General features: G+C 45.9%; 1 protein-coding gene across 3 annotated transcripts in view; it reads right to left on the bottom strand.

The window, feature by feature from the left end:
• The window catches only part of PIWIL4 (piwi like RNA-mediated gene silencing 4), a 379,756-nt gene that overhangs the window by 280,170 nt on the left and 73,223 nt on the right, over positions 1 to 26,363 (bottom strand). For all 3 annotated transcript variants that reach the window (XM_029602363.1, XM_029602364.1, XM_029602365.1), the window contains exon 7: positions 23,354 to 23,434. In XM_029602363.1, coding sequence (XP_029458223.1) covers positions 23,354 to 23,434 — 81 coding nt within the window. The remainder of the gene's footprint in view (positions 1 to 23,353; positions 23,435 to 26,363) is intronic.

The raw sequence follows: 26,363 nt of genomic DNA, 5'->3' as shown, positions 1-26,363 counted from the left end.
CCTTAACCCGCTTGGCTACTGCTGCGCGAAAAAAAAAGGGACTGAAGGGAGACCCCTGCTGGATGCAGGGTTGATGCATTGCTGGGCATGCCCAGTAGGTGCCAGTCAAAGTTCTAGAAACTTTGACACAAGTGTTCTGTGATTGGGCTCCATCCTGTGATGTCACCCATATGTGAGGACTACCATCCTGCTTGCCCTGTGAAAAACACCTCTGCATTATGCAGGCAAAAGTATGTGCACTATGGGACAACATGCATACTTTTACCTGCATAGATCATGAGCAATTTTCAGAAAGTCCATTTACACGGGTCAAACACTTTTTTACCCACAGAAATTACTTTGAAAATTGCTCTCAGAGAGGGTCATTTTCAAAAACATCCAAGTCTGCAGGTACTTTTTACTGCAGACTTTCCACAAATTTTTTAAGTGCATACACTTTGAAAATTCTCAGAAAATGTGCACACAAACTCCCCAAAATCTAAACCATTTGCAAAATTTTCTGAACTCCAGCTCTGCTCTGCCACCAGAGCAGCTCTTTTTTGTGTGCACAAAAATGCACACAAAACTGAGTTATGTGCATATGTTTATGCAGCAAAGACAGGCAAATTTTCTAAGGAGCCAATTACATGCATAAAACAGTTTAAATGTGTAACGAACCTCTGGTTTCTTTACAGAAGGAAAGTTCTAACTAGCTAGGAATGTGCACAGAGATTTAGTGAAGAGGGGATGGATTTTGCTAGGGGGTTTATGAAGTCCTCCCCTTTACTGGGGCGAACTAAGAACGAACTGGGGAAACAGGTAATTGTGTTGGCATGCGTATTTACTAAAATTCCTCCCACTTACGCACTCTAGTCGCCATTTGCTTGCAGATACGCTGGTCAATATAAAATTGTGCGCACATGTACATAGCTGATTTTATAACACATGTGCATATGTTATAAAATCATTGCATCCATGTGAGTGTGCCAGCAAATGTCCACACATGTGCGCCCACGCGCAGGTCTTAAAATTTATTTGTAATTGCTGTTAAATATTATTTAATCAGTTTATCATCTATCAGTAAAGAAGTTGGAAACCACATAGTACTTGTGTTTATTGCTGCTGGAGATTGTGGAGATTATCAGTGCTTATACAAAGACTGGGAAAGAGCTGTGTACTTTGGAGAATGCAAAAGGGCCTTGAAGCTATGCTTTGCTCCCAAAGGGAGCTCTGGGCCTCATAAGCAGAAACTATCTGTGTAGAATTGGGTACAGAGAGAGTCCATCTCTATTTCTGTGTGCCCCTGGTTCAAGTCTAAGGGTTCCAGCCTGCCCAGGGGGTTACAATTGCTTGTAAATGCCTTTGAAAATTACTCTATATGTATGCATGTATCGTGGGTGGGGGATGTATTAATATTCAAGTGTGTGATGTGGCTCTCAAGATAGTTTGATCAAAGACACAATTAAAAAATGGCTCTTCTTCTTTGAAAGGTTGCAGACCCATGTTCTAATTGAATGTGTCCTCAGCCCTATGGAGAGAGAAACACCCCTAGTAATGTAGGCCAAACCAATTGTTTCTTTAATCCAACGAGCGATGGATGCCTTTAAAGCTGCTTCACTATCGGCTCAACCACTGAAAAGGACAAATAAAAGATCCAATTTCCTAAAGGAATTAGTAACTTTTAAATATCTCAGAAGGGAGCGCTGTTTGCTGCAAGAAGGAATGGCTGCTTGTGCTTGAGGCTCCAGCCCTGCCTCTACACGAAAAAACAACTCTGCCGCAAAAAAATCGCTGAAATTTTATTTAAAACACAGCCCCGGCTTGGGCAAGAATCGCAGGCAAAAATCGCTGGACACAACAGGTGATACTCGCTGCGGGTCGGGAGTTTTGCCAATAAGTACAGCTCTTACTTCACTGCCCTCTCGGCCGCCATCTTAGCTGTGAAACTAAAGCGTTGCCTCCCGACGCAGGTTAGCCTGGGCAGCAGGTTTTAAGCAGCGGCCTCCAGCTTTCATTTATTCACAATCAAATAAAAATAAATTTGCTGCAGAGCTGATCGCTGAGGGACGAGCAGGCTGCCAGCACCCAAAGCTCCTGCTTTTTCCCCCTATCAACTGCCATTGGAGCCGCGGGAAAACTTTCCAGCCACACTTTAAAATTGTAAAAACGGGGCGTTTTTACTCTCCTGGCCCTTACCATCGCGATTCAGGATGCAGGGTCGGGTTGCACCAGAGAAGGGGACTGCAGACCATCTAAAGGCAGCAGCGAGGACTGTGGAGCAGCAGGGGAGCTGAGGGAGAGTGACAGCATAAGTCAGCTTTCTTCTGGGCAGCCATCTTGGGAACACATAACCCAGCAGGGGCACCAGAACGGGAAACATACCTACAGGCACTTAGCTATCACCTTGCACTGGGGAAGAGCAGCTCTCCTGCAGGGGGCTGTCAATATTAAATACTAAATCCAGACCTTATCAAAGCAGGTAACTTTTCAGGACTGAGCTGTTCCCTGTGGCCCAGCAGCGTGGCTGTCACAGTTTTTGATCGTCATCCATTACTTGCAGCATTTAAATCCACGCAGCATACTTTCAGCAGCAGAAAACTATAAGCAGCAAGATTCAAGCAGCATAATCCAAGTAGCACGATTTAAGCAGTAATGTATCAGCAGCTAAATCCACGCAGAAAATTACAGCAGCAAACTGCAGGCTGCAAATTACCAGCAGTAATCTTCAAGCAGCATAATATAGGCAGCAGCAAAATCCACGCAGCAAACTTTCAGCAGCAAAATATAAGCCGAAAAATTTGCGCAGCCAAATACACGCAGCAGAATTTACGCAGCAAAATCCAAGCAGCAACATTTCCGCAGCTAACTTAAAGGAGCATTCTTTAAGCAGTAAAATTTAAGCAGTCAAATTTAAACAGCAAAATCTAAGCCATAACATCTACACCGTAAAATACATAAGGGAAATCTAAGCATCCAATCAGTAAAATTCAAAAGGGGACTTTAAAATCTCAACGAGAGAGGAATGTGACATCATCAAGCAGGATGGACGTCTAGCCCTACGTCTCTCCCTCCCATGGCAGCAACTATAAGCTTTTTGGTCTAGAATCTCATCCTGCTGCTCCCAGAACTACAGCATAGGAAGCAGAGAACTTTAGAGGTTATGGCTAGCAAAAAAAAACCGGTGGACCTCGCTTGCTATTCCTATGATGCCGACGGATCCAAGTATGTGGCCCTGGGTAAAGAACCGTTAGGAACAAATATGCAGGCCCAATCAGACCCTGGCATACTGGTGGAGATGATTAATGGTGCAGCGGTGAACTCCCACACTAAATAGGACTTTGATAAATGGTTCGCAGAAATTAAAGCTGATATCCGATCATTCAAAGAAGATGTAAATACTAATTTGGAAGTCATCCGGCAGGACATGTGAGACTTAGGCAGCAGGGTGGAGGACACTGAAGGGATAGTAGAAGGACAGGTTTTGAAGATGGCAGCGCTTGCCATAGAAGTCAAGAAATACAGAACCAGTATGAGGATATTCAATTAAAATTGGAGGACCTACAGAACAGGTCCAGACGCTCTAACTTAAGGATCGTGGAAGAAAGCTTTTCAAGACAGGTTGGCCAAAGGTAGAGTCTTGACAGACTTTCACTGATAAGTAGTAGGGGACTGCAAATGTGTGAAGATAGCTACAAGTCGCAGCCTAGGAAATAGCAGCAATTGGTACTGAACAATAGTGTGGTACTGATGTTGTCATGGCGGTTATAGAATGTGTCTGCACTCACCCCTAGAAAGGAAGGCCTGGTGCCTTATAGCAGAATTCGATACAGTCTAGTCAGTTGGAGAGAGTCTGTTTGCCCACTTGAACTCACAGCTTGTCTTTTGTCAAAGAAGGAAAGTGTTAGGTGTAATTCCTATGGAGTGTAGTGTGGTATAGATAGAATGCAAGTGCACTCTTTCAGTCCAAGGAGTGGAAAACCCTCTCGCCCTGGTAAGAGAGAGGCATTGGGAAAAAGTGGGCAGAATATATTCTGAGTAAGATGAGAGGCTGCGTCTACCTTAAGAAGAATATGAGGGTGAGAACATAGGACTACTCGGTCACAGAGGAACACAGTGTCAGGTGAGTATGCAACAAGGGTTTGTAATTCACTGACCCTGTTAGCAGACGTGATGGCTACGAGGGAAAGAAGTTCCCATGTCAGACTGTTAAAGTTATAGGAATGCAAAGGCTCAAACGGGGAACGTATGAATCTTGTTAGCACTAAATGTAGGCCCCATTCCGTAACCAGTAAACATAGAGGCGGCTTAACCAGTGAGTCTGTGATATGAGACTGACCTGTGAGCAGGTGGATTGGTTACTGGAGTGATAGGTTGAGAAGTATGGGAAAGCATACTTGTCGCGGTCTGGATGTGGGTCTGAGAAATAGTGAACCCCGGCCTGTTGTAGCATAATGAGAGTTTTGGCTTTGAGAGGTGTCAAAAAAGACATATGTAAGAGGCCTTTGTTGCAGAGCAAGCAAAGGCGTCCATGGGAACGCATTCCGATACATGTGTAGGGAGTAGAATCTGTCCACAGTATGGTTCGATTTGGACGCAGAGGGCAAGGTCAGTAGAAGATTTTGCTCGCTACATATGTAGTCTTTACTCTTTCGGATAGTAGAAAGACTAGGGGGCACTCCATTAAGTTAGCATGGGGCACATTTAAAACTAATCGGAGAAAGTTCTTTTTTACTCAACGCACAATTAAACTCTGGAATTTGTTGCCAGAGGATGTGGTTAGTGCAGTTAGTATAGCTGTGTTTAAAAAAGGATTGGATAAGTTCTTGGAGGAGAAGTCCATTACCTGCTATTAAGTTCACTTAGAGAATAGCCACTGCCATTAGCAATGATTACATGGAATAGACTTAGTTTTTGGGTACTTGCCAGGTTCTTATGGCCTGGATTGGCCACTGTTGGAAACAGGATGCTGGGTTTGATGGACCCTTGGTCTGCCCCAGTATGGCATTTTCTTATGTTCTTATGTAGTCAGAGACCAATCGAGAGGATGGAAACATCTATGGAGAAGGTCTGCTAGTGCGTTCGGTAAGTCTGTTAGATAAGTGGTCCGGGACTGCATGGAGTGTGCAAGGGCCGAAGGCTAGAGCTGCGCAGCTTCCTGGCAGAGCAGCTAAGAGGTTGTGCGTGCTTGTGTGTTGGAATACCACATTGCCACTATGCTATTTGTCTATATGCACAAAAGTTTGTTGCAGAGGCAGTATTTTAAGGCATAAAAGGCATAACTCATGGCCCAAAGCTCCAGGAAGTTGATGTGAAACTCTGTATGGAGCAGAATAGACACATATTGGGTTGGGAAGATGTGGATTCAAACTCTTCAACCCTAAGTAAATGCAACTAAGACCAGGATCATCTGAGGATTTGGTTCTGGATCAGTAATATGGATCAGGGACGAAAGCGGTTGAACAGCTTAGAGCCACTGATATTTGAAAATCCACTGAATCTTACTCATAGCCAGTCTGGACATATGAGTGAAGTGGATAGTGAAAAACCCCATAGCCCATCAATGAAAGAATTGAGGGTCTGAGGCTATGTTGCATGCGAGCAGAGATGTGTAGGAATTTGACAGGATGACTGCGCGGTTGTTGGGCAGGAAGTTCGTTGCGACTGTAGTGCCCAGAACTGCTCCATATGGGACTTATGGTAGTTAAACAGAAATCCCAGGGAAATGTAGTAGATTTATAGTGAGTCTTGGAGAATTTAGAGCTCCTTGCTTGGATTGACTATTATTAGGCAGTTGTCCATGCAAGGAAAAACATGAATGATGTTTTGCTCCGTTGAGAAACGCAGTCTCTGCTAGGCATTTGGTGAAATACACAAGTTGTCGAAGCTAGTGCGAACGGCAGAACTTGGCATTGGAATGTTGTTGACTCACTATGAAGCACATAGAAAGACTAGAGGAGAGAGGCAACCCACTTATTGCAGTAAGGGAAGCATGGTGACGGGAGACACCATTTTACCTGTCCCTTCTGAAGAAAGTTGTTGACATTTCTGAGGTCCAGGATGGGCGGAGAGCATGTGCTTTCTGTTGAAAGAAGGAATAGTGGGATTAACACCCCCACCCCCACCCCAACCCCCCCCCCCCCCCCCCCCCCGCCTTGTAACGTCCGGGGGACTGTTCCTCAAGCCCTGGTACTAAGTGGGATGGCCGCTCTGATATCCGGCAAGGTTGAGAGACCAGGAGGCTGTCCAACTGATGGAGCTGATGTAATCTGGATATCAGCTGGTCTCATGCGGGAGCGCGAGCAGTAAAAGTCTTACCCGCATCTCTGTCTGCTGTACAAGAAAACGCTGAGAGCTGTCGCCAGGCTCGAGGTGGGCTTGCAATTGAGGCAGTGACTGCTGGATCTTGTGTCTAGCAGATCAGCTAGACCCAGCAGACCCAGCAGGGGGCAATTAGATCATTTAAGGGCTGTGAATAGACAGGAGACAGCACATTGGAGGGCTGTGTCTAAGCAGAATAGACTTTGTTCAAGCATCCAGCTAACAGATAAGGAATATTTTTAATTTCTAATTTCAGAGTGCTTTTGTGATAGAATATATTGCTGTCTGTACTTCATATTTCTCTCTCTCTCTCTGCTTTTAGATATTGAGATTGTATATTAATTTTGCTGTGGATTAATTATTAAAAAAAAAAAAAAAAAAAAAAGAACAAAAATAAATTCCTCTTGTGATACTCCTGTCTCTATAATCACTCTACACTTTAATCTCTATCTTTAACTACATATAGCTGTTATTAAAAATCACTGTTTGTCTAGATATAAACATTGGGGCCAAAATTTGATGTGGAGTGAATTTTAAAGCAAAACTGAAAGCATTACTGAAACAGCCTTGCTGTAACCAGCTTGGGCAGCAGACTCACAGACCCAGCAGGGGGCAATTAGATCATTTGAGGGATGTGTTCAGCCAGAACACAGGAAATACTAAAGCTTCTTGTGTCCAGCTAAGTAAAAAGGTTTAACATAGTAAGCCAATCTGGGGGAGGCTATTGTCAAACCCTATAGCATATACAGGGTCCTGAGAGCAACCTTGACCAAGGATAACTGTTTAACTCTCTCCCACCCCTGGGGTTTTGTTTCTGATATATTCGGCCTGCATACATAATTTGTCACCTTTATAGGCTGGTAATTTGGTAATTACTTAAGTGTTATCCATCAATGTTACAAAAATGAGGACTATTCAATGTAACTGCTGTGGAGCCTTTATATTGAGGGTAATCATATGGAAACTTAAGGCTTGCCCCATTTGTTCAGAACTCTCTACCTTGGAAAAGGAACTGGCTGAAGTTAAAGCTGAATTAGCTTCAATAAAGAAAGTCCCAGCCACTTTACATTATTCAGGAATTAATTTCCCATTACCACAGAATAACCAAAAGTCAAGGAAAAAGAGATTTACTGTGGGCTCAAGTAGGATAAGACCTGTGACCCACAGACACCCGTTATTGACAGCCTTGAAGCCCACAACTCTACCCCTACACTCACACAGGGCATTAAGGAACTCAGAAAACAGTATTACAGTGGGCTCTGGAAGAATTAGACCTGTGAACCGGAGACACACACTGTATCAAGTGCAACAAGTACAAAATGCCTTCTCTGTACTAAATACTGAAGAAGTTCTTGAGAAAAAGATTGAAGTGTTATCTGAAAAGAGAGCAGAAACCCAATGCATACAGAAATTCCAGATCAAAAACCAAAGAAAAAAGCTCACTGTGATGGATGACTGTCATCAGAGGCACTAATCTTTTCCCTTGCACAAATGCAAAGGGAAAAGTGGATAACAAAACTCAACTAAAGAGGTCACAAAAGGAATCCAGGAACAGCAGTAAACTGAACGAAGAAAGCTGGAAAGCTATGAGCACAAATGCTCGTAGTTTGGGCAATAAAATCCCAGATCTGCAAGCCCTAATGGTTGGGGCGGACTTGAATGTTGTTGCTGTCACAGAAACGTGGTTTACGGAATCTCATGGCTGGGATACGGCAATACCAGGCTATAACTTTTTAAGAAAGGACAGAGAGGATAGGAAAGGGGGAGGAGTGGCTCTTTATGTCAGAAACAATATCCAAGCATCTGAGCTGCAAGGAAGATGGGGCAATGAAGAAGCACTATGGGCCGACCTAAAAAAAGATGGGGCATCCATTTTTATTGGAGTGGTTTACAGGCCTCCAAACCAAAAGGAAGAGCTGGACAGAGATCTTATTGAAGACATCCAAAAGATAGGAAAGAAGGGAGAAGTGGTGATTGTTGGAGACTTTAATATGCCAGATGTAGACTGGAGAATCCCATCTGCAGAATCCAATAATAGTAGAGAAATAGTGGATGCCCTGCATGTAGCTTTGTTCAAACAAATGGTAATGGAACCCACGAGAGAAGGAGCTATACTCTATTTAGTGCTCACAAATGGAGATAATGTCTCTGATGTCCAGGTGGGCGCCCACCTCAGCAGCAGTGATCATCAAACGGTATGGTTTAATATCACAAAACAGATACGAAAAAGAAGCACAAAGACCCGAGTTTTGCAGTTCAAAAACACGGACTTGAAATGGGGAAGTACCTGGAGGAAGAACTAAAAGGCTGGGAGAATGAGAGTGATGTGGATCAACAGTGGACCAATCTAAAAGGAGCAGTTACCAAGGCAACTAATCTATATGTTAGAAAAGTAAAGAAAAGCAAAAGAAAAATGAAACCTATCTGGTTCTCAAAGGAGGTGGCTGACAAAATAAAGGCCAAAAGAACAGCGTTCAAGAAATATAAAAGATCCCAAAGGAAGGAGCACAAAGAAGAATATCTGGTAGAACTGAGGGAGACAAAGAAATTAATCAAGATGGCAAAAAGTCAAGCGGAAGAGAGGATTGCCAAGGACGTAAAGAGAGGTGACAAAACATTTTTCAGATATATCAGTGAAAAGAGGAAAGTTCAAAGTGGTATAGTGAAATTGAAAGGTGGAAAGAATCAATGTGTGGAGAGAGACGAAGAAATGGCAGAAATATTAAACGAATACTTCAGTTCTGTGTTCACTAAAGAGGACCCTGGAGAAGGACCATCGCTAGTTAACAAGAAACTGGAGGGGAGTGGAGTAGATGTAACTCCATTTACAGTAGAGAAGGTATGGGAAGAGCTGAGGAAACTGAAAGTGGACAAAGCCATGGGGCCTGATGAGGTTCATCCTAGGCTACTGAGGGAGCTCAGAGATGTGCTGGCAGGTCCGCTATGTGACCTGTTCAATAGATTCCTAGAAACGGGAGTGGTGCCGAATGATTGGAGAAGAGCGGTGGTGGTCCCGCTTCACAAGAGTGGGAACAGAGAAGAGGCTGGTAACTACAGACCGGTTAGCCTCACTTCGGTGGTGGGAAAAGTAATGGAGTCTCTGTTGAAAGAGAGAATAGTGAACTATCTAAAGTCGGGAGAATTGCTGGATCAGAGGCAGCATGGATTCACCAGGGGAAGATCCTGTCAGAAGAGAGCATGCCGGTGCCGCCGACTCCAGCTATTCTGCCGCGTTCCACCCGGGCTGACAGCATTTTAAGCCCGGGCGGAGGAGGAGTCCCATCGGCCGCGGTTGAAGCTCTTCTTTATTTTCCTCCGAGCCGCGCTGCACAGTCTTCTTTTCGTCGGACCAACGCTGCCCACACTAGCGTGGTCTCTTCTTCCCACGCACGCACCCACTGCTCACCACTTCCTCTTCCGGGCCGCGGCGGAGGGGAGGGGGGGCGGGAAGAAGAGAGCACGCCGGTGCCGCCGACTCCAGCTATTCTGCCGCCTTCCGCCCGGGCTTACAGCATTTTAAGCCCGGGCAGAGGAGGACCGGGGAGCAGCTGGGTCAGCGGGGGACTGGAAAGTGTGGCGACACACTGATTTAGGAGATTTGTATGCGAGCCAGATGCAGCCATCAAAAGAGCCATATCTGGCTAGCGAGCCAAGGGTTCCCTACCCCTGCTCTAAGCTTTAACGGCAAGAGGAAATGTGGAAAAAAGGATTTGCATTCACAAAAAAGTGGGGAGAAGCTTGCTTGTTACGGCGGTTACTACCCCAAACCAAATAAGCCTGATACTTCACTTTCAATGCTTATCCAGCATAGCTCTCTGCTTCAATGGCAGGGGAGAAAGACCGATACTTCACGCATATCCAGCATAGCTCTCTGCTTCAACGGCAGGGGGAATGAAGAAAAGTGGATCTATATACAGACAACCAACAAGGACTGAATTACATAGTCTGGGTAAACAAATAAGCATGGTGTAGCTTGCTTATTGTGGCGGTTACTACCCCTAACTAATTAAGCTAGATATTTCACTTAGATGCAGTTCCAACACTGCTCTCTACATTAATGGTGGGGGTGGAAGGGAAATAGAACCAAAAGGTTACTAAGAGCCAAGAGAAACAGATAAGTATGAGGGAAAAAAAAACAAAAGTGCAAAGCTTGCTGGGCAAACTGGATGGGCCGTTTGGTCTTCTTCTGCCGTCATTTCTATGTTTCTATGTATCTGGGACTTCGGGCCGTAATTAGGAACCAGAAGCCAGAGAATTATTGAGTACGGAGTCCCGTTGCTGGCAAAGGGAGGACGTCTCGATGCAATCTCAAATTATTGGTAGTGAGGTTCTCTCTTGGTGTTGTGTCCAACATAGCTAGCAATAGCGATATTTGACACCAATATGGTTCTTGGAAGAGAATACGACCTAGAACCTTCCGAAACCATGTGGCCCGATTTAGCAACCAGTTCTCGATGGGATTGTTGCTGAAGGGGGATTAGAGTACTTACCGTCCTTCGTGGTGGATCGCAGAAAGACGAGTCAGTGAATATCGATGGCTCCGTGGATTTCGGGAGGCATCGAGGACAGCCTGAGGGACATAAACATCTGGCTCAACTCTGAAAGCTGGTATGGCAGGCGTTACTGGAGCTTCCACATTATTTTGTGGTGGCTCAGTACCCGGCACTGGTGTCAGTGGGGAATGCCTCGGCGCCTCAGGTGCAGAGGAGCACAGGACTCATGAACCCTGGCCCGCTTCGCAACTGGCTCAATGGACACTGACGCCAGTACGGAATAAGTATCCCTCGGAGCTCGGCCCGGTCATTCTCCAGCACCAAGTAAGATGCCACCGCTGTCCTAGATTGCATCAGTGGCGGACGGTCACCGTGCTGGTGACGATGATTGCCACGGTGCTCAGCCCGGTCTTTCCCCAGCACTGAGGTGGATGCCCTCGCTGTCTCGGATGGTGAGTGGTGACGGACTATCACCATGCCTGCACTGCTCCTGGCACTGTCTAGTGCCCTAGGATTATATGGGGCTTTGGTTAAGAACCCGAAGTATGGAGCGTTTAGTTTAGTCAAGGGCATTGCTTTTAAGTGCTCCAGTAGTATTGACGGTATCGATGGCGGCACTGAAGGCGTCGATGGCATCAATGGCACGGGCGGAGCACCAATAACACTGACGGAAGCACCAATGTTTTCGATGGCATCTGTGGAATAGACGGCGGCATGGACAAAATTGACGGCGGCATCGATGGCATCAACAAAAGCATCGATGGCATCAACGAAGGCGTCGATGGTATGGATGGAATGGACACTGCCATCGATGGCATTGACACATGCATCGATGGCATTGATGGCATCGATACGGACATCGATTGCATCGATGGTATCGACGTGGACGTCGATGGCATCAATGGAATTCATGGAGGGATCAGTGGCATCGATGTAAACACCGATGGCACTGAGAGAATCGATGCGGGCATCGATGGCATCGATGGAACCAAAGGGGGTATCGATGGAATCGATGGGGGCATCGATGGAGGCAGGATGGCATGGATGGAGGCACCCACAGCATCGATGGGGGGCATCGACCGCTACAAAGGCAGAGGGAATCGATGGAGGCATGGATGGAAACGATGAGAGCATCGATGGCCTCGATAGCGGCCCTGGTGGCAACGGTAACCGTGGACGTCCCTATCCCTCTAGCCCCAATAACCCAGTGGAGGATTGCAGGAGGACACTCGCAGGCTTTGTGGGGCTAACTGAAAATGAAAACATAGGGAGAAGGGAGGCCGCAATTCGATTGATAAGCCGGGAAAACAGTTAGTGAGGTGACAGGAACCGACCGAAAAACAGGGCATAGTACTCACCGAGCGTCGATTAAATGTACGCGAAGGGAGACCCGTGTAGGGAATGTTGGGAATTATTAGAAAGGGAATGGTGAATAAAACGGAAAATGTCATAATGTCTCTGTATCGCTCCATGGTGAGACCGCACCTTGAATACTGTGTACAATTCTGGTCACCGCATCTCAAAAAAGATATAATTGCAATGGAGAAGGTACAGAGAAGGGCTACCAAAATGATATGGGGAATGGAACAACTCCCCTAGGAGGAAAGACTAAAGAGGTTAGGACTTTTCAGCTTGGAGAAGAGACGACTGAGGGGGGATATGATAGAGGTGTTTAAAATCATGAGAGGTCTAGAACGGGAGGATGTGAATCGGTTATTTACTCTTTCGGATAGTAGAAAGACTAGGGGGCACTCCATGAAGTTAGCATGGGGCACATTTAAAACTAATCGGAGAAAGTTCTTTTTTACTCAACGCACAATTAAACTCTGGAATTTGTTGCCAGAGGATGTGGTTAGTGCAGTTAGTATAGCTGTGTTTAAAAAAGGATTGGATAAGTTCTTGAAGGAGAAGTCCATTACCTACTATTAAGTTCACTTAGGGGCGGATTTTCAGAGCCCTGCTCGCGTAAATCCGCCCAAAACCGGGCGAATTTACGCGAGCAGGGCCCTGCGCGCCGGTAAGCCTATTTTACATAGGCCTACCGGCGCGCGCAGAGCCCCGGGACTCGCGTAAGTCCCGGGGTTTTCGGAGGGGGCGTGTCGGGGGGCGTGTCGGGGGGTGGGCCCGAACCGCGCGGCGTTTTCGGGGTGTGTCGGGAGCGTTCCGGGGGCGGGCCCGGGGGCGTGGCTACGGCCCGGGGCGGCCCGGGGGCGTGGCCGCGCCCTCCGGACCCGCCCCCAGGTCGCGTCCCCGCGCGCAGGAGGCCCGCTGACGCGCGGGGATTTACGCCTCCCGGAGGGAGGCGTAAATCCCCCGACAAAGGTAAGGGGGGGGTTTAGACAGGGCCGGGCGGGTGGGTTAGGTAGGGGAAGGGAGGGGAAGGTGAGGGGAGGGCAAAGGAAAGTTCCCTCCGAGGCCGCTCCGATTTCGGAGCGGCCTTGGAGGGAATGGGGGTAGGCTGCGCGGCTCGGCGCGCGCCGGCTATACGAAATCGATAGCCTTGCGCGCGCCGATCCAGGATTTTAGCGGTATCTACTAAAATCCAGCGTACTTTTGTTTGCGCCTGGAGCGCAAACAAAAGTAGGCTATTCGCGCTCGTTTTAAAATCCGCCCCTTAGAGAATAGCCACTGCCATTAGCAATGGTAACATGGAATAGACTTAGGGGCGGATTTTAAAAGGCGCGCGAATAGCCTACTTTTGTTTGCACTCCAGGCGCAAACAAAAGTACGCTGGATTTTAGTAGATACGCGCGGAGCCGCGCGTATCTGCTAAAAACCTGGATCGGCGCGCGCAAGGCTATGGATTTTGTATAGCCGGCGCGCGCCGAGCCGCGCAGCCTACCCCCGTTCCCTCCAAGGCTGCTCCGAAATCGGAGCGGCCTCGGAGGGAACTTTCCTTTGCCCTCCCCTCACCTTCCCCTCCCTTCCCCTACCTAACCCACCCACCCGGCCCTGTCTAAAACCCCCCCTTACCTTTGTCGGGGGATTTACGCCTCCTGGAGGGAGGCGTAAATCCCTGCGCGCGAGCGGGCCTCCTGCGCGCCGGGCCGCAACCTGGGGGCGGGTACGGAGGGCGCGGCCATGCCCCCGGACCGCCCCGGGCCGTAGCCACGCCCCCGTACCCGCCCCCAAAACGCTGCCGACACGCCCCCGAAACGCCGCGACGACCGGGCCCGCCCCCGACACGCCCCCCTCGGAGAACCCCGGGACTTACGCGAGTCCCGGGGCTCTGCGCGCGCCGGGAGGCCTATGTAAAATAGGCTTCCCGGCGCGCAGGGCCCTGCTCGCGTAAATCCGCCCGGTTTTGGGCGGATTTACGCGAGCAGGGCTCTGAAAATCCGCCCCTTAGTGTTTGGGTACTTGCCAGGTTCTTATGGCCTGGATTGGCCACTGTTGGAAACAGGATGCTGGGCTTGATGGACCCTTGGTCTGACCCAGTACGGCATTTTCTTATGTTTCTTATGTTCTTATGAAAAATTATTTGTGAAGTAAAACTTCAAGTATTTCCGTAAGGAAAGGTGGTGAGAAATCTCTCACAGAGCTCCTGAACACGAGGCAAACTGCAGCACAGAAAAAAAGAGACTGAGGGGAGGCCCCTGTGGACACAGGAATAATGGCATGCTGGGCATGCTCACTGCACTCAGTGTGCCAGTCAAAGCTTTCTAGAAACTTTGACAGAAAGTTTTCTGTGATAGGTCTCCGTCCAGTGACATCACCTATATGTGAGGACTACCATCCTGCTTGTCCTGGGAAAAACCCCGGTACACGCACAAGTGCTAGGCCTCTTCAAAGGGGCGGGCCAAGGCAGCGCCATTGTATTCTGTCCTGATCACTCATGCGCCAGCAGCTGGCCAGCGCGTGCAACGTACTTCAGCTCCGGCCATGAAGTAAGTTGTGAATCAAAAAAAAAAGATAGATCGGTAAGGTTTAGGGGGTGGGAAAGAGAGGGAAAGAGGGAAGCAGTTTAGGTAAGGGGGTAGGGAACTGGAAATGGCCTGTGTTAGGATTTAGTTAGTATGTGGGCCCTAGGCAGAGGTGAGAGATGGTACCGCCCACAGGGAGGAGCCCCGTGAGCCTCACCATTGGGAGGCGAGGTCTCAGTGATGTCAGACACAGTATCAGTCTAGAGTCTTTATTAAAGAGATAGACGCACTACCCGTGGAGCGGGAGTGCCAGAGAGGAGGTCTCACAGACCCAGAGACACAGGGTCAGTGGAATGGGGGAAGCCCAGTGTGAATACCTCCGTAGCGTTGATAATGGTCCGCAGAGCGGGGTACATCAATGAGGTCTTCAGTAGAGATGGTAGTGACCCGCAGGGCAGGGTACACCGATGAAGTCCTTAGTAGAGATGGTAATGGTCCGCGGAGCGGGGTACACTGGTGAGGATCCTCAGTAGAGGTGACACTAGACCGCAGAGCGGGGAACACCAATGAGGTCCACAGTAGAGTTGGTAAAGGCCCGCAGAGCGGGATACGTCCGAGGGATTCCTCCGTAGAGATGGTAATGGTCCGCAGAGCGGGGTACGCCAGAGGTCCTCGGTAGAACAGGAAGTGGTCCGCAGAGCGGGGTACTCACGAAGAGAGTAGTGATGGTTCCAGGAAAGCCCCGGGGAGCGGGGCAGGCAGGGTCCCAGGCAACAGGCCCTCCGAGGAGCGGATAGCCAAAGACGAGAAGAGGGCCCCCGAGGTGCGGGTACCCGAGACGTCTACGCCAGGAACAGGAACTGGAACACAGGTCCTCTGAGAGCAAGGCGGATTTAGCAAGGATGGTTCTCTTTGCCAAGTCATCAGTAAGCATGGCCAGCTGGTTTAAATATCCTGAAGGGATGACGTCATCCGGAGGGGACGCCCCCTCCGGATGACGTGCTTAAGACTGGCCCGTGCGCGCACCTAAAGAATCCCAATGGCAAGATGGCGGTCAGCAGCGTCCATGCCACCATGGGAGGCCTGGGAGCTGTAGAGGCAGGCCGTCAGCAGCTGGCGAAGGCTGCCAGTCTACTCCATGGAGTCAGGGAAGTGTAAAGAGAGGTGAGCAACAGTGTTCGCAGCCATCTGCGACCGACAGGTGTAACAGCCTGATTGCGTCGTCGTGCGGAAATTGCAAAAGTTCACCACCCCCCTTGTGTGCGCCACCCGCACATGCGGATTGTAAAATCCAGTGCACAAGTGCATGCGGCCACCCAATTTTATAACATGCGTGTGCCAGCGTGCACATGTTATAAAATCAGTGCAATAATCAATTATTATGAAGCAACTACCTCTCCTGAATTAATCACAAACCAAGGAGAGAGGAGATTCAACTCACTCACCAAATCTAAGCAACGACTCTCAATGAACTTGTTATCCAACAATTAATTTCCCGGCAAATGACAATATCATAAAGATTGTTGCTCTAGTGTTGTAATCTGCAGCCTCTCACCACGCAATGGGTCGCAGGCCGTTATCAGCTTACAGAGCTTAGTGTAGTATAATCATTTACTGTCATTTGTCCACCCACCAAATACCTTTATTCAATAACCCATCTTATAAAATTATTACTATATTTCTCAAATTGTAAACTTTAACTGAACAGAAACGTTCTTTAAAAGTCAAGTTCATCACACATAGGAATACTTAGCCATAAATTTTCATCGAGCAGCTACAATGCTTTGCTGTTCAATTTCAACATCCCAACATGTTTCGACTGAAATATCAGTCTTCTTCAGGGGAAACGTAATATCTCGAATCAGGCCAACATATTCATTTTATCCTAAAAGTTAAAAACCAAAAATTAAAAGGACACACTCAAAGCAGACCACACAGCTAGAAATCTAAGCTAAACCAATGAATAGTATGAAATTCATTGTTGCAACATATAGAAATATGCTACACTTACCCGGACCGAAGTTACAGGTCTCTCTAGAGATTCAAAAATGGCGCCTCAGCGTCCTAGTTGGTCACTACAGTCGTACTCACGCTGAATTTAAACACATCCCATCCATTCCAGCAACCGGAAATCCGGATACTCTGTGCCCAATAAACTACATTGCCCATAATTCTATGCTCTTAAACCACCCTAATTTCTTTAAAAGACCGACCAGTCGATGTCTTTGTTTAATCCTTCTGGATCCACCGTGTTAAAATAGTAGATCCATTTTTGCCTGCTCAGGAATTTGAGCTTAAATTTGATGAAACCGAGAAGGCAGTAGAGGCTATGGCAGGACAAATCAAACAGACTAAAATGGAAAAATTTTTACGCAATGAACGCGATTATAATAAGGGTTCTGTGTATTACTGGATGCAACCGAATTATAAGCGCAACCAGAATAAAAAATCACGCAATTTTGAGAACTCAAGTTCATCGTCGTCGTCTGGTGAAGACGGCACAAATTCCAATGATGGAAAACAGAATAGACGAGTGAAGTTTCAAGAGCAAAAAAACTCCAAGTTTGTGGGTCGAGGATCCAAAACGAGTCAACAACAAACTCGATCCCGTCCAGTCACGCGCTCGCAACAGGATCAAGATTAAGTGAGTCAACGGTAATCAATTTATCTTCTTGTACATTAAGTGATAAGAAAATAGCTGTACTAGAGAAAGGATTATCGTATGTACCAACTGTAAGATTTGATCTTTTTGAAGTCGAGAAACACTTGTATAAATTCATTCGCCAACTCTGGCTTAGGGTCTATTTTGAAAATCATGTGTGGCAGAGTGATTCCTCAATAGTTTTTCCTAAAACTAAGTGGTGTCCCCCGGGTATCATGGATCCTGCTATTAGTACGTTTAGAGATTTAGTGGTGAAAGAGATACGTGATCTACAGAAGTTGGTATTCATAAACGAATCTAATATTTCTGAGTCTGAACACAGTGCATTAATTGAACTTAAACAAGATTCTTCAATTGTCATAAAGGTGGAGCGGTGGTTGTAATGGACGTAGAGAAATACCGGACTGAAGTGATGCGTCAGGTGAACGATCCAGTTTATTATTCTAGACTATCAGAAGACCCCACCATAGAAATGAAAAAAGACATTGATTGTTTGGTTGAAATGGCCTTTTCTAGGTTTTGGATTACGTCTCGTGAGAAGAGATTTTTGACAGTTGATTTTCCAAAGATACCTGTATTATACATATTGCCGAAAGTTCACAAGACATTAGTGAATCCACCTGGTAGACCCATTGTGTCTACCAGGGGTTCACTGTTGGAACCACTATCTATTTTCGTCGACAAATTTTTAGCACCGATGGTGAGTAAACTCCCATCATATGTTAGGGACTCGTCTGATTTGATGTGTCAGTTAGATTTTTTGACGGCACAATTATTCCCCAATAACCGTTTGGCGCTGGCTACAATTGATGTGGTTTCGCTTTATACGAATATTCCACAGCAAGAGGCCATTGAAATTATTGCAGCCAAATTGAGTGGACTGGCATCTCGTATTCCATCTACATTTTTAGTCAATCTGGCACGTATAGCCCTGGAACAAAATTTTTTCATGTTTAACAATGAATTTTTTCTCCAAAGGAAAGGGGTGGCTATGGGTGCCACAATGGCACCTGATGTGGCTAACCTTTATATGGGGAATTTTGAAGAAAAATTTGTGAAAGACAATCCCTTTAACAACCATATAAAATTATGGAGACGATACATTGACGATATTCTGGTGGTATGGGAGGGTGAACTTAATGAATTTACAGTATTTATGGAATGGTTGGAAGGTTGTGATACCAATTTGAAGTTTACATACACTTTTGATAAGAACCGAGTAGCTTACTTGGACATTTCAATTACGTTACAACCTATGGGGTTCAAATTTTCTATATATCGCAAACCGACCGACAGAAACACGTTGTTACGGTATGACAGCTGTCATCCTCATCATTTACGCAACAATCTACCTTACGGTCAATTTTTGCGGTTAAGAAGATTGTGTTCAGACATTAGAGAGTACAAATCGAAAGCCCAAGTGATGAGCCAGAATTTCCAACAAAGAGGTTATCCTCCTCAGATTGTTAGGAAGGCGTATAAGCGAGCACGCTGGATCAACAGAGATTTATTGTTTCTGCCTAAGAGTGTTCAACAAGACAATAATAGGCTGGTGTGTGTATTGCCTTTCTCTTCCCAAGTCTATAAAGTCCAGAACATCATAAAAAATTTTTGGCACATTTTACATCTACATGAAGGGTTCAATGAACCTCCCAGGTTTGCCTTTAAGCGAGGAAGAAACCTGAGGGACATGATTGTACATTCTGATTTCGCAGATGAAAAGGGTGATGGAGAGAACAGAGACCTTGGTATTAATGGACACTTCCCTTGTGGGAATTGCACTGTATGCACTCAATCTTTTGCTGGCAGTGTTTTAACCGTTTTTTGCAATGGTAAATTTCATTTTCGTTCTCTCACCAACTGCGAGTCTAAAGGCGTGATCTACGGGTTATGGTGCCCGTGTCCCTCGTTTATATATTGGTAAAACCATACGTTCTTTAAAGACCCGCATGATCGAACATAGGAGCGCCATCACACGTGGTAAGGTAGAAGCGCCGGTAGTGCAGCACTGCCTTTCACATTTTCACACGTTTGATGATCTCACATTTGCTGTAATAGAAAAACCTTTGCCTAAGAATCGTGGAGGAGACTTTGATGGGTATCTTCTTCAAAGAGAGCAAAAATGGATCTACTATTTTAACACGGTGGATCCAGAAGGATTAAACAAAGACATCGACTGGTCGGTCTTTTAAAGAAATTAGGGTGGTTTAAGAGCATAGAATTATGGGCAATGTAGTTTATTGGGCACAGAGTATCCGGATTTCCGGTTGCTGGAATGGATGGGATGTGTTTAAATTCAGCGTGAGTACGACTGTAGTGACCAACTAGAACGCTGAGGCGCCATTTTTGAATCTCTAGAGAGACCTGTAACTTTGGTCCGGGTAAGTGTAGCATATTTCTATATGTTGCAACAATGAATTTCATACTATTCATTGGTTTAGCTTAGATTTCTAGCTGTGTGGTCTGCTTTGAGTGTGTCCTTTTAATTTTTGGTTTTTAACTTTTAGGATAAAATGAATATGTTGGCCTGATTCGAGATATTACGTTTCCCCTGAAGAAGACTGATATTTCAGTCGAAACATGTTGGGATGTTGAAATTGAACAGCAAAGCATTGTAGCTGCTCGATGAAAATTTATGGCTAAGTATTCCTATGTGTGATGAACTTGACTTTTAAAGAACGTTTCTGTTCAGTTAAAGTTTACAATTTGAGAAATATAGTAATAATTTTATAAGATGGGTTATTGAATAAAGGTATTTGGTGGGTGGACAAATGACAGTAAATGATTATACTACACTAAGCTCTGTAAGCTGATAACGGCCTGCGACCCATTGCGTGGTGAGAGGCTGCAGATTACAACACTAGAGCAACAATCTTTATGATATTGTCATTTGCCGGGAAATTAATTGTTGGATAACAAGTTCATTGAGAGTCGTTGCTTAGATTTGGTGAGTGAGTTGAATCTCCTCTCTCCTTGGTTTGTGGATAAAATCAGTGCATCCATGTGTGCGCGCCGGGAACTGCACGAACATGGACGTGCACGCATCTTTTAAAACCTACCCCATATTGTTTACATAGATGATTTACATAGAAGGTTAGATCATAGGGAAGAAGCTTTTATAGTTCTTTTAGATTTTACTGCTGCATTTAATATGGTAGAGAACAATATTTTACTGCCTTAGCTAACATTGCATAGAATGGGAGGGTGTTGCTCTGCAGTGGATTGAGAAGCTTCAGATGGTTTTGATGGGCAGTTTTTTTCTTGGCGCTGGATTTCCCCTTGTTGATTTAATATTTTTATGCTTTCTGTGTGTAGTTTGTTAAAATCTCTTACATTGTACTTTTTTTTTTTTTGCAATGCTTAGACCAGTGGTTCCCAACCCTGTCCTGGGGACCCCCAGGCAGCCGAGTTTTCAGGATATCCACAATGAATATGCATGAGAGAAAATTTGCTAATTTTTTTCCAGTGAATTCTTGAGGAACAAATTTTTACTAATAAGTTTGTCTAAAATTTCAAACCGGTGCCAAGAAAACAGGCTCAAGTTAACCTCAAAAATCAGAAATGTTGTGTTGGCCCACCCCATCTAAAGCCTGATTATTCCATTTTATTGTTTATTCAACAGCTAACACCTACTAGGATTGGTTTGAAATTTGAGGGTATGGCTTGAATCTGATTTAACAATGCATGATGACATATCATTAGTAGCCAAGGCTGCATATTATTATCTGAGGCTAATTTGCCAAATCCAATATTATTTGTCACAAGATTTAAGACTGGTTATGCAAGTTATTAGTTATCTCAAGAATAGATTACTGTAATATAGTCTTTCTGTTACGCTTGGGCTGAGTTCAGGGGTAGTGAACACCACCCAAAAGGGTGGCTCCAGGTGGGGAGAGACAGGGATGGCTGGAAACCGTGTCTGGGTCCCGGCTGGGTCAGGGCAGACAGCAAGTAGCAGTGTCTGGGTCTAGGCTGGGTCAGGGCAGGCGGCAGTTAGCAGGGTCTGGGTCAGGGCAGGAGGCAGATAGCAGTGTCTAGGTTCAGGCTGGATCAGGGCAGGCGGCAGATGGCAGTGTCTAGGTTCAGGCTGGGTCAGGGCAGGAGGCAGAGCAAGGCAGGTCAGAAGGCCCGTAGGCCACACAGACACAGAAGGCCCGTAGCCCAGACACCGTAAGCGGGGCAAGGCAGGTCAGAAGGCCCGTAGGCCACACACCGTAAGCGGGGCAAGGCAGGTCAGAAGGCCCGTAGCCCACACACACACAGAAGGCCCGTAGGCCACACACCGTAAGCGGGGCAAGGCAGGTCAGAAGGCCCGTAGGCCACACACACACAGAAGGCCCGTAGGCCACACACAGTAAGCAGGGCAAGGCAGGTCAGAAGGCCCGTAGGCCACACACAGTAAGCAGGGCAAGGCAGGTCAGAAGGCCCGTAGGCCACACACACACAGAAGGCCCGTAGGCCACACACAGTAAGCAGGGCAAGGCAGGTCAGAAGGCCCGTAGGCCACACACACACAGAAGGACCGTAGGCCACACACAGTAAGCAGGGCAAGGCAGGTCAGAAGGCCCGTAGGCCACACACAGTAAGCAGGGCAAGGCAGGTCAGAAGGCCCGTAGGCCACACACACACACAGAAGGCCCGTAGGCCACACACAGTAAGCAGGGCAAGGCAGGTCAGGGCAGAAGGTCCGAAGACCATACACAGCACAAGGTAGAAGGCCCGAAGGCTGCGCAAGGCAAGGCAAGACAAGACAAGGTAGAAGGCCCGAAGGCCGCACAAGGCAAGGCAAGGCAAGACAGAAGGCCCGAAGGCCACGCAAGGCAAGACAAGACAAGGTAGAAGGCCCGAAGGCCGCGCAAGGCAAGGCAAGACAGAAGGCCCGAAGGCCACGCAAGGCAAGGCAAGGCAAGGCAAGGTAGAAGGCCCGAAGGCCACGCAAGGCAAGGCAAGGCAGAAGGCCCGAAGGCCACGCAAGGCAAGGCAAGGCAAGACAAGGCAGAAGGCCCGAAGGCCACGCAAGGCAAGGCAAGGCAAGACAGAAGGCCCGAAGGCCACGCAAGGCAAGGCAAGGCAAGACAGAAGGCCCGAAGGCCACGCAAGGCAAGGCAAGAGAAAAGGCCCGAAGGCAAGGCAAGGCTAGGCAAAGCAAGGTCAAAGGACCACACGCACAGCAAGCAAGGAAGGCTAGAGCAGGGAGCCCAGGCGAGCTCGATGCCGAAGCCCTGAGGGAACTGTCAGGCAGGGTTATAAGGGAAAGCCCAGAACATAGAGAGGAGAAGGGAGATAGACTGGGCCTGTCAGGAGAGCCAGCTCTAGAGGGACCCCTGGTGGTGAGGCGGTTGCACAGCAGCCATAGCCATAACACTTTCTTGGGCTCCCAAAAAATTTGCTAGCCCAGTTGCAATTTATTCAAAACAAGGCGGCTAGACTAATTGGGGCATAAAAAGGAATGACTGTATTACACCTAATGCTTCGGAAGCTTTATTGGTTCCTGATTCAATATTGTTTTCAGTTTAAGCTTTTGATGTTGCTTTTTAAGAGTTTTCATAAACAGACACTGCAGTATCTTGTAAGGAAAATCTTGAAGTATGTGCCACAAAGATTACTATGTTCCTCTCAACTCGATCTCCTTATGTTTCCAACAATTAGAGAGATCAAGTTGGAAAGACATCTATCTAGAGTATTATTGGTGGTAGCTCCAAAAATCGAATTTTCTGTCTCTAGCATTGAGATTTACTGAGATCTTTTGTGCTTTTGAAAAAATTTTTAAACCTGGTTATTTACCCAGCTTTTGAATGATGTGATTCATGATTAATGGAGTATGGTTGGAGGTTTAAGGAAGACTTTTGATAAAATGAGTATGTTAAATTTTGCTGTCGGGATTTTTGCTGTCTGGTAATGTATTTTGTGAGTATTGATTGTTTTTATTTGTTATTTGATGTTAAATTATATTGTATAATTTTATGATAAATTATTTTTATGTAGGTTGGAAGGAAATAAATACATTTTACAATAATAATATAAAAGAGTAAAGATACCTGTGCTGGGGAATATGCACAGGATCAGAGGGATTGTAGTAGTTTCTTCCAACTTGGTACATGGACAGCTTTTTCAAAATCCTAGAAATATGAAATGGTTTGGTTAAAAATGTCAAATAAAAGACAAGTATAAACATTTTCCCAGTGGAACAAATACAAAAATAAAATTAACACCACTGGCTAACAAATTTTGTCAAAAACAATTTATTCAAAATTCTAAGTATCAAAAATGACTGCATCTCACTGGATATATAAATATGAAAAGGAAAAACCTCAGACTCAGGCACTCAAATCAAGACTCATCTGTACTCAAAAATGCTTTTACAGCCATCATAGGTGAAAAAAAACATTTCAAATTTCCAATAATAAATAGAAAGTCCAGCATCTCAATGGGCAGTATTATTCAACCTGGCCTTAAAACTGGCAATGCAATCTGTGCTAATATAAAAAATCACCAATTACTGGTGCACTGTTGTTCTCAAAAGACCTTAAACAATACCAAGAAATGGTGCAGTACTTATTTCAAAAACTTGCCGACATGGACCATGTTTCGCTCCAAACCAGCTGTTTTGTTTATTTTTCATTAGAAGTATGCCAACAGTTCACACAAGCATGAAATATTAGCAATAGAACAGACTGAGAATGTTAAACAGAAATATGACCATTAATATAGTTTAATTCATCATATGGAGAAAGAGACATTTTAAAAATGTATCAAAACTGCCAGGTAAAAAGAATGAATGTCTCAAACCCCTCAGAACAATGCCTAAACCAAAGCAACTACTAGATCTGTAATCAACACCCCTAAAATTGGCAGAATGAACATTTTTGACTGTTAAAAAGAAATGTGATGTCTTAAATTTTTACCCAGGAATTTTTTAGATGGGACAAAAAGCTTGTACTTATAACTTAATTTCATTTTTTTTTGTTTTGCCTGGCAATGTCCTCCAACTCTATGAGCTTCTAGTCCAACTGGAAACTGTCCAAACTGTTGTTATAACAGTTTGGACAGTTTGGATTCTACCACTGGCTATCCAGGAAGGCTATCCAGGAATTTAACCCATTGTTTAAATTCCTTTCTTCCCTCCTTCCTAGAAAAGTCATTTTGCAGTGATAGCCCTCTAGATGAGAGGTACTGACCACAGTTCTCTTCTGGAAACTAGCATAGGTGCACTCAAACCAGACTGCAGGTATCACTGCTGTACAATAGCCCAGATTCCCTCTCTCCTGTGGACTATGACTATCAGCTCAAGAGGCAAGGATCTGAGTTTTGAAATCAAATCTGGGTCTCACACACAGCTAATGGCTCAGTCTGATTATTTCATTTTTTATATGGGTTACTACATTTTATTGCTCCACTTATTCAAGACACAATCAAAATTTTAGTTCTGATTTGTCCTTGGGTGAGCAGATGAATGAGAGGTGTTTGCAAGACCACTTAAATAGTATCTGCAGTTCCAATTTTAATGAAGTACTATATTTTGGACACGATTACTGTAGTTATCACTACTTCTCAGTCCTTCAAATAGTGCCCTGCCCAAACAGATCTGTTTTCCAGATGCTCCATTCAAGAGTTTTGGCTCTGCCATATATACTGTATTTTTCGCTCCATAAGTCACACCTGACCATAAATGCACCTAGGATTCAGAGGGGGAAAATTAAAAAAAAAAAAGGTTGCTGAACCAGCTCTGTTCCCGGGCATCTGTATGTCTTATGGAGCAAATTAGGGGAGTGCATAAAAATCTTTTTTGTTCCCATTTCGTTTTCAGGTCTGGGGAGGGTCATTTCGGTCCACTCCGGTCCACTCCCCATATCAGAAAACATTTATCATTCTCTTTCTGTGGGGAAAAAAAACAAACAAAAAAAACCCCCATCCCAACCCTTTAAATTGAATTAACTACAACCCTCCACCCTCCTGACCCCCCCCCCCCCCCAAGACTTGCTAAAAGTCCCTGGTGGTCCAACGTGGGTCCGGGATCGATCTCCTGCACTTGGGCCATCAGCTGCCAGTAATCAAAATGGCGCCGATGGCCCTTTGCCCTTACTATGTCACAGGGGCTACCTGCACCATTGGTCGGCCCCTGTCACATGGTAGGAGCAATGGACGGCCGGTGCCATCTTGGCCATTTTGATTACTGGCAGCCAACGGCCCAGTGCAGGAGATCGCTCCTGGACCCCAGCTGGACCACCAAGGACTTTTGGCAAGTCGTTGGCAAGTCTTGGGGGGGGTCAGGAGGGTGGGGGGTTGTAGTTAGATTTTGATTTGTTTTTTTTTATATTCGCTCCATAAGACACACAGACATTTTCCCCCCACTTTTGGGGAAAAAAAAGTGCATCTTATTGAGCAAAAAATATGATACTTTTCCTTTGAAAATTATCCCAGAAAACTACCCATACACACTTGCTCCAGCTAATGTGTATAAATAGATTTTTAAGGGAAAAATACTCTTACTCTTTTAAAAATGTGAAAGTATGCACATAAATATAAACCTTTCCCCACTCTTGCCTCTCGGAATGCATTCGCAGGTAAACTTATGTGCGTACAGGCTATAAGCACAAACATTTGACTGAATATCGGGCGGGCTATTTTGTAAAAACCCATTTCCATGGGCACGGCACTGTTTTACCTGTAGAAATGGCTTTCAAAACTATCCTCAAAATTAATAACTGTTGCGTCCGTCGGTGCTAGACGGCTTCGCCCCGTTTGCCTCACCTTGTTCATGGCTCCTCCCGCTTCCCTTGGGAAAATGGCTGCCGCCGCGTCTACAAGCCGACCTCTCCAGCGTCCCCGGAATGGCTATGGTGCTGCCTCCTGCCATGCTCCTCCCAAGGGCCTACTAGGGTGCTCGCGCACACGCCACCCACGTCTTTATTCCAGCATTAGCGTGAATCTCAGGGGTGTTCCCCTCTACTGACGTCACGCCATCCAGGTATATAGCCTGTACTTTGTTGCTAGCTCATTGAGTTAGCAAAGGATTGGTTTCGGTCGGTCTAAGCTACTCTGCCACTT

The sequence above is a fragment of the Rhinatrema bivittatum genome, chromosome 5, assembly GCF_901001135.1.
Source record: "Rhinatrema bivittatum chromosome 5, aRhiBiv1.1, whole genome shotgun sequence".
NCBI lineage: Eukaryota > Metazoa > Chordata > Amphibia > Gymnophiona > Rhinatrematidae > Rhinatrema > Rhinatrema bivittatum.
Note: the sequence above shows the minus strand (reverse complement) of the source record. Positions and strands in the feature narration are given on the sequence as shown.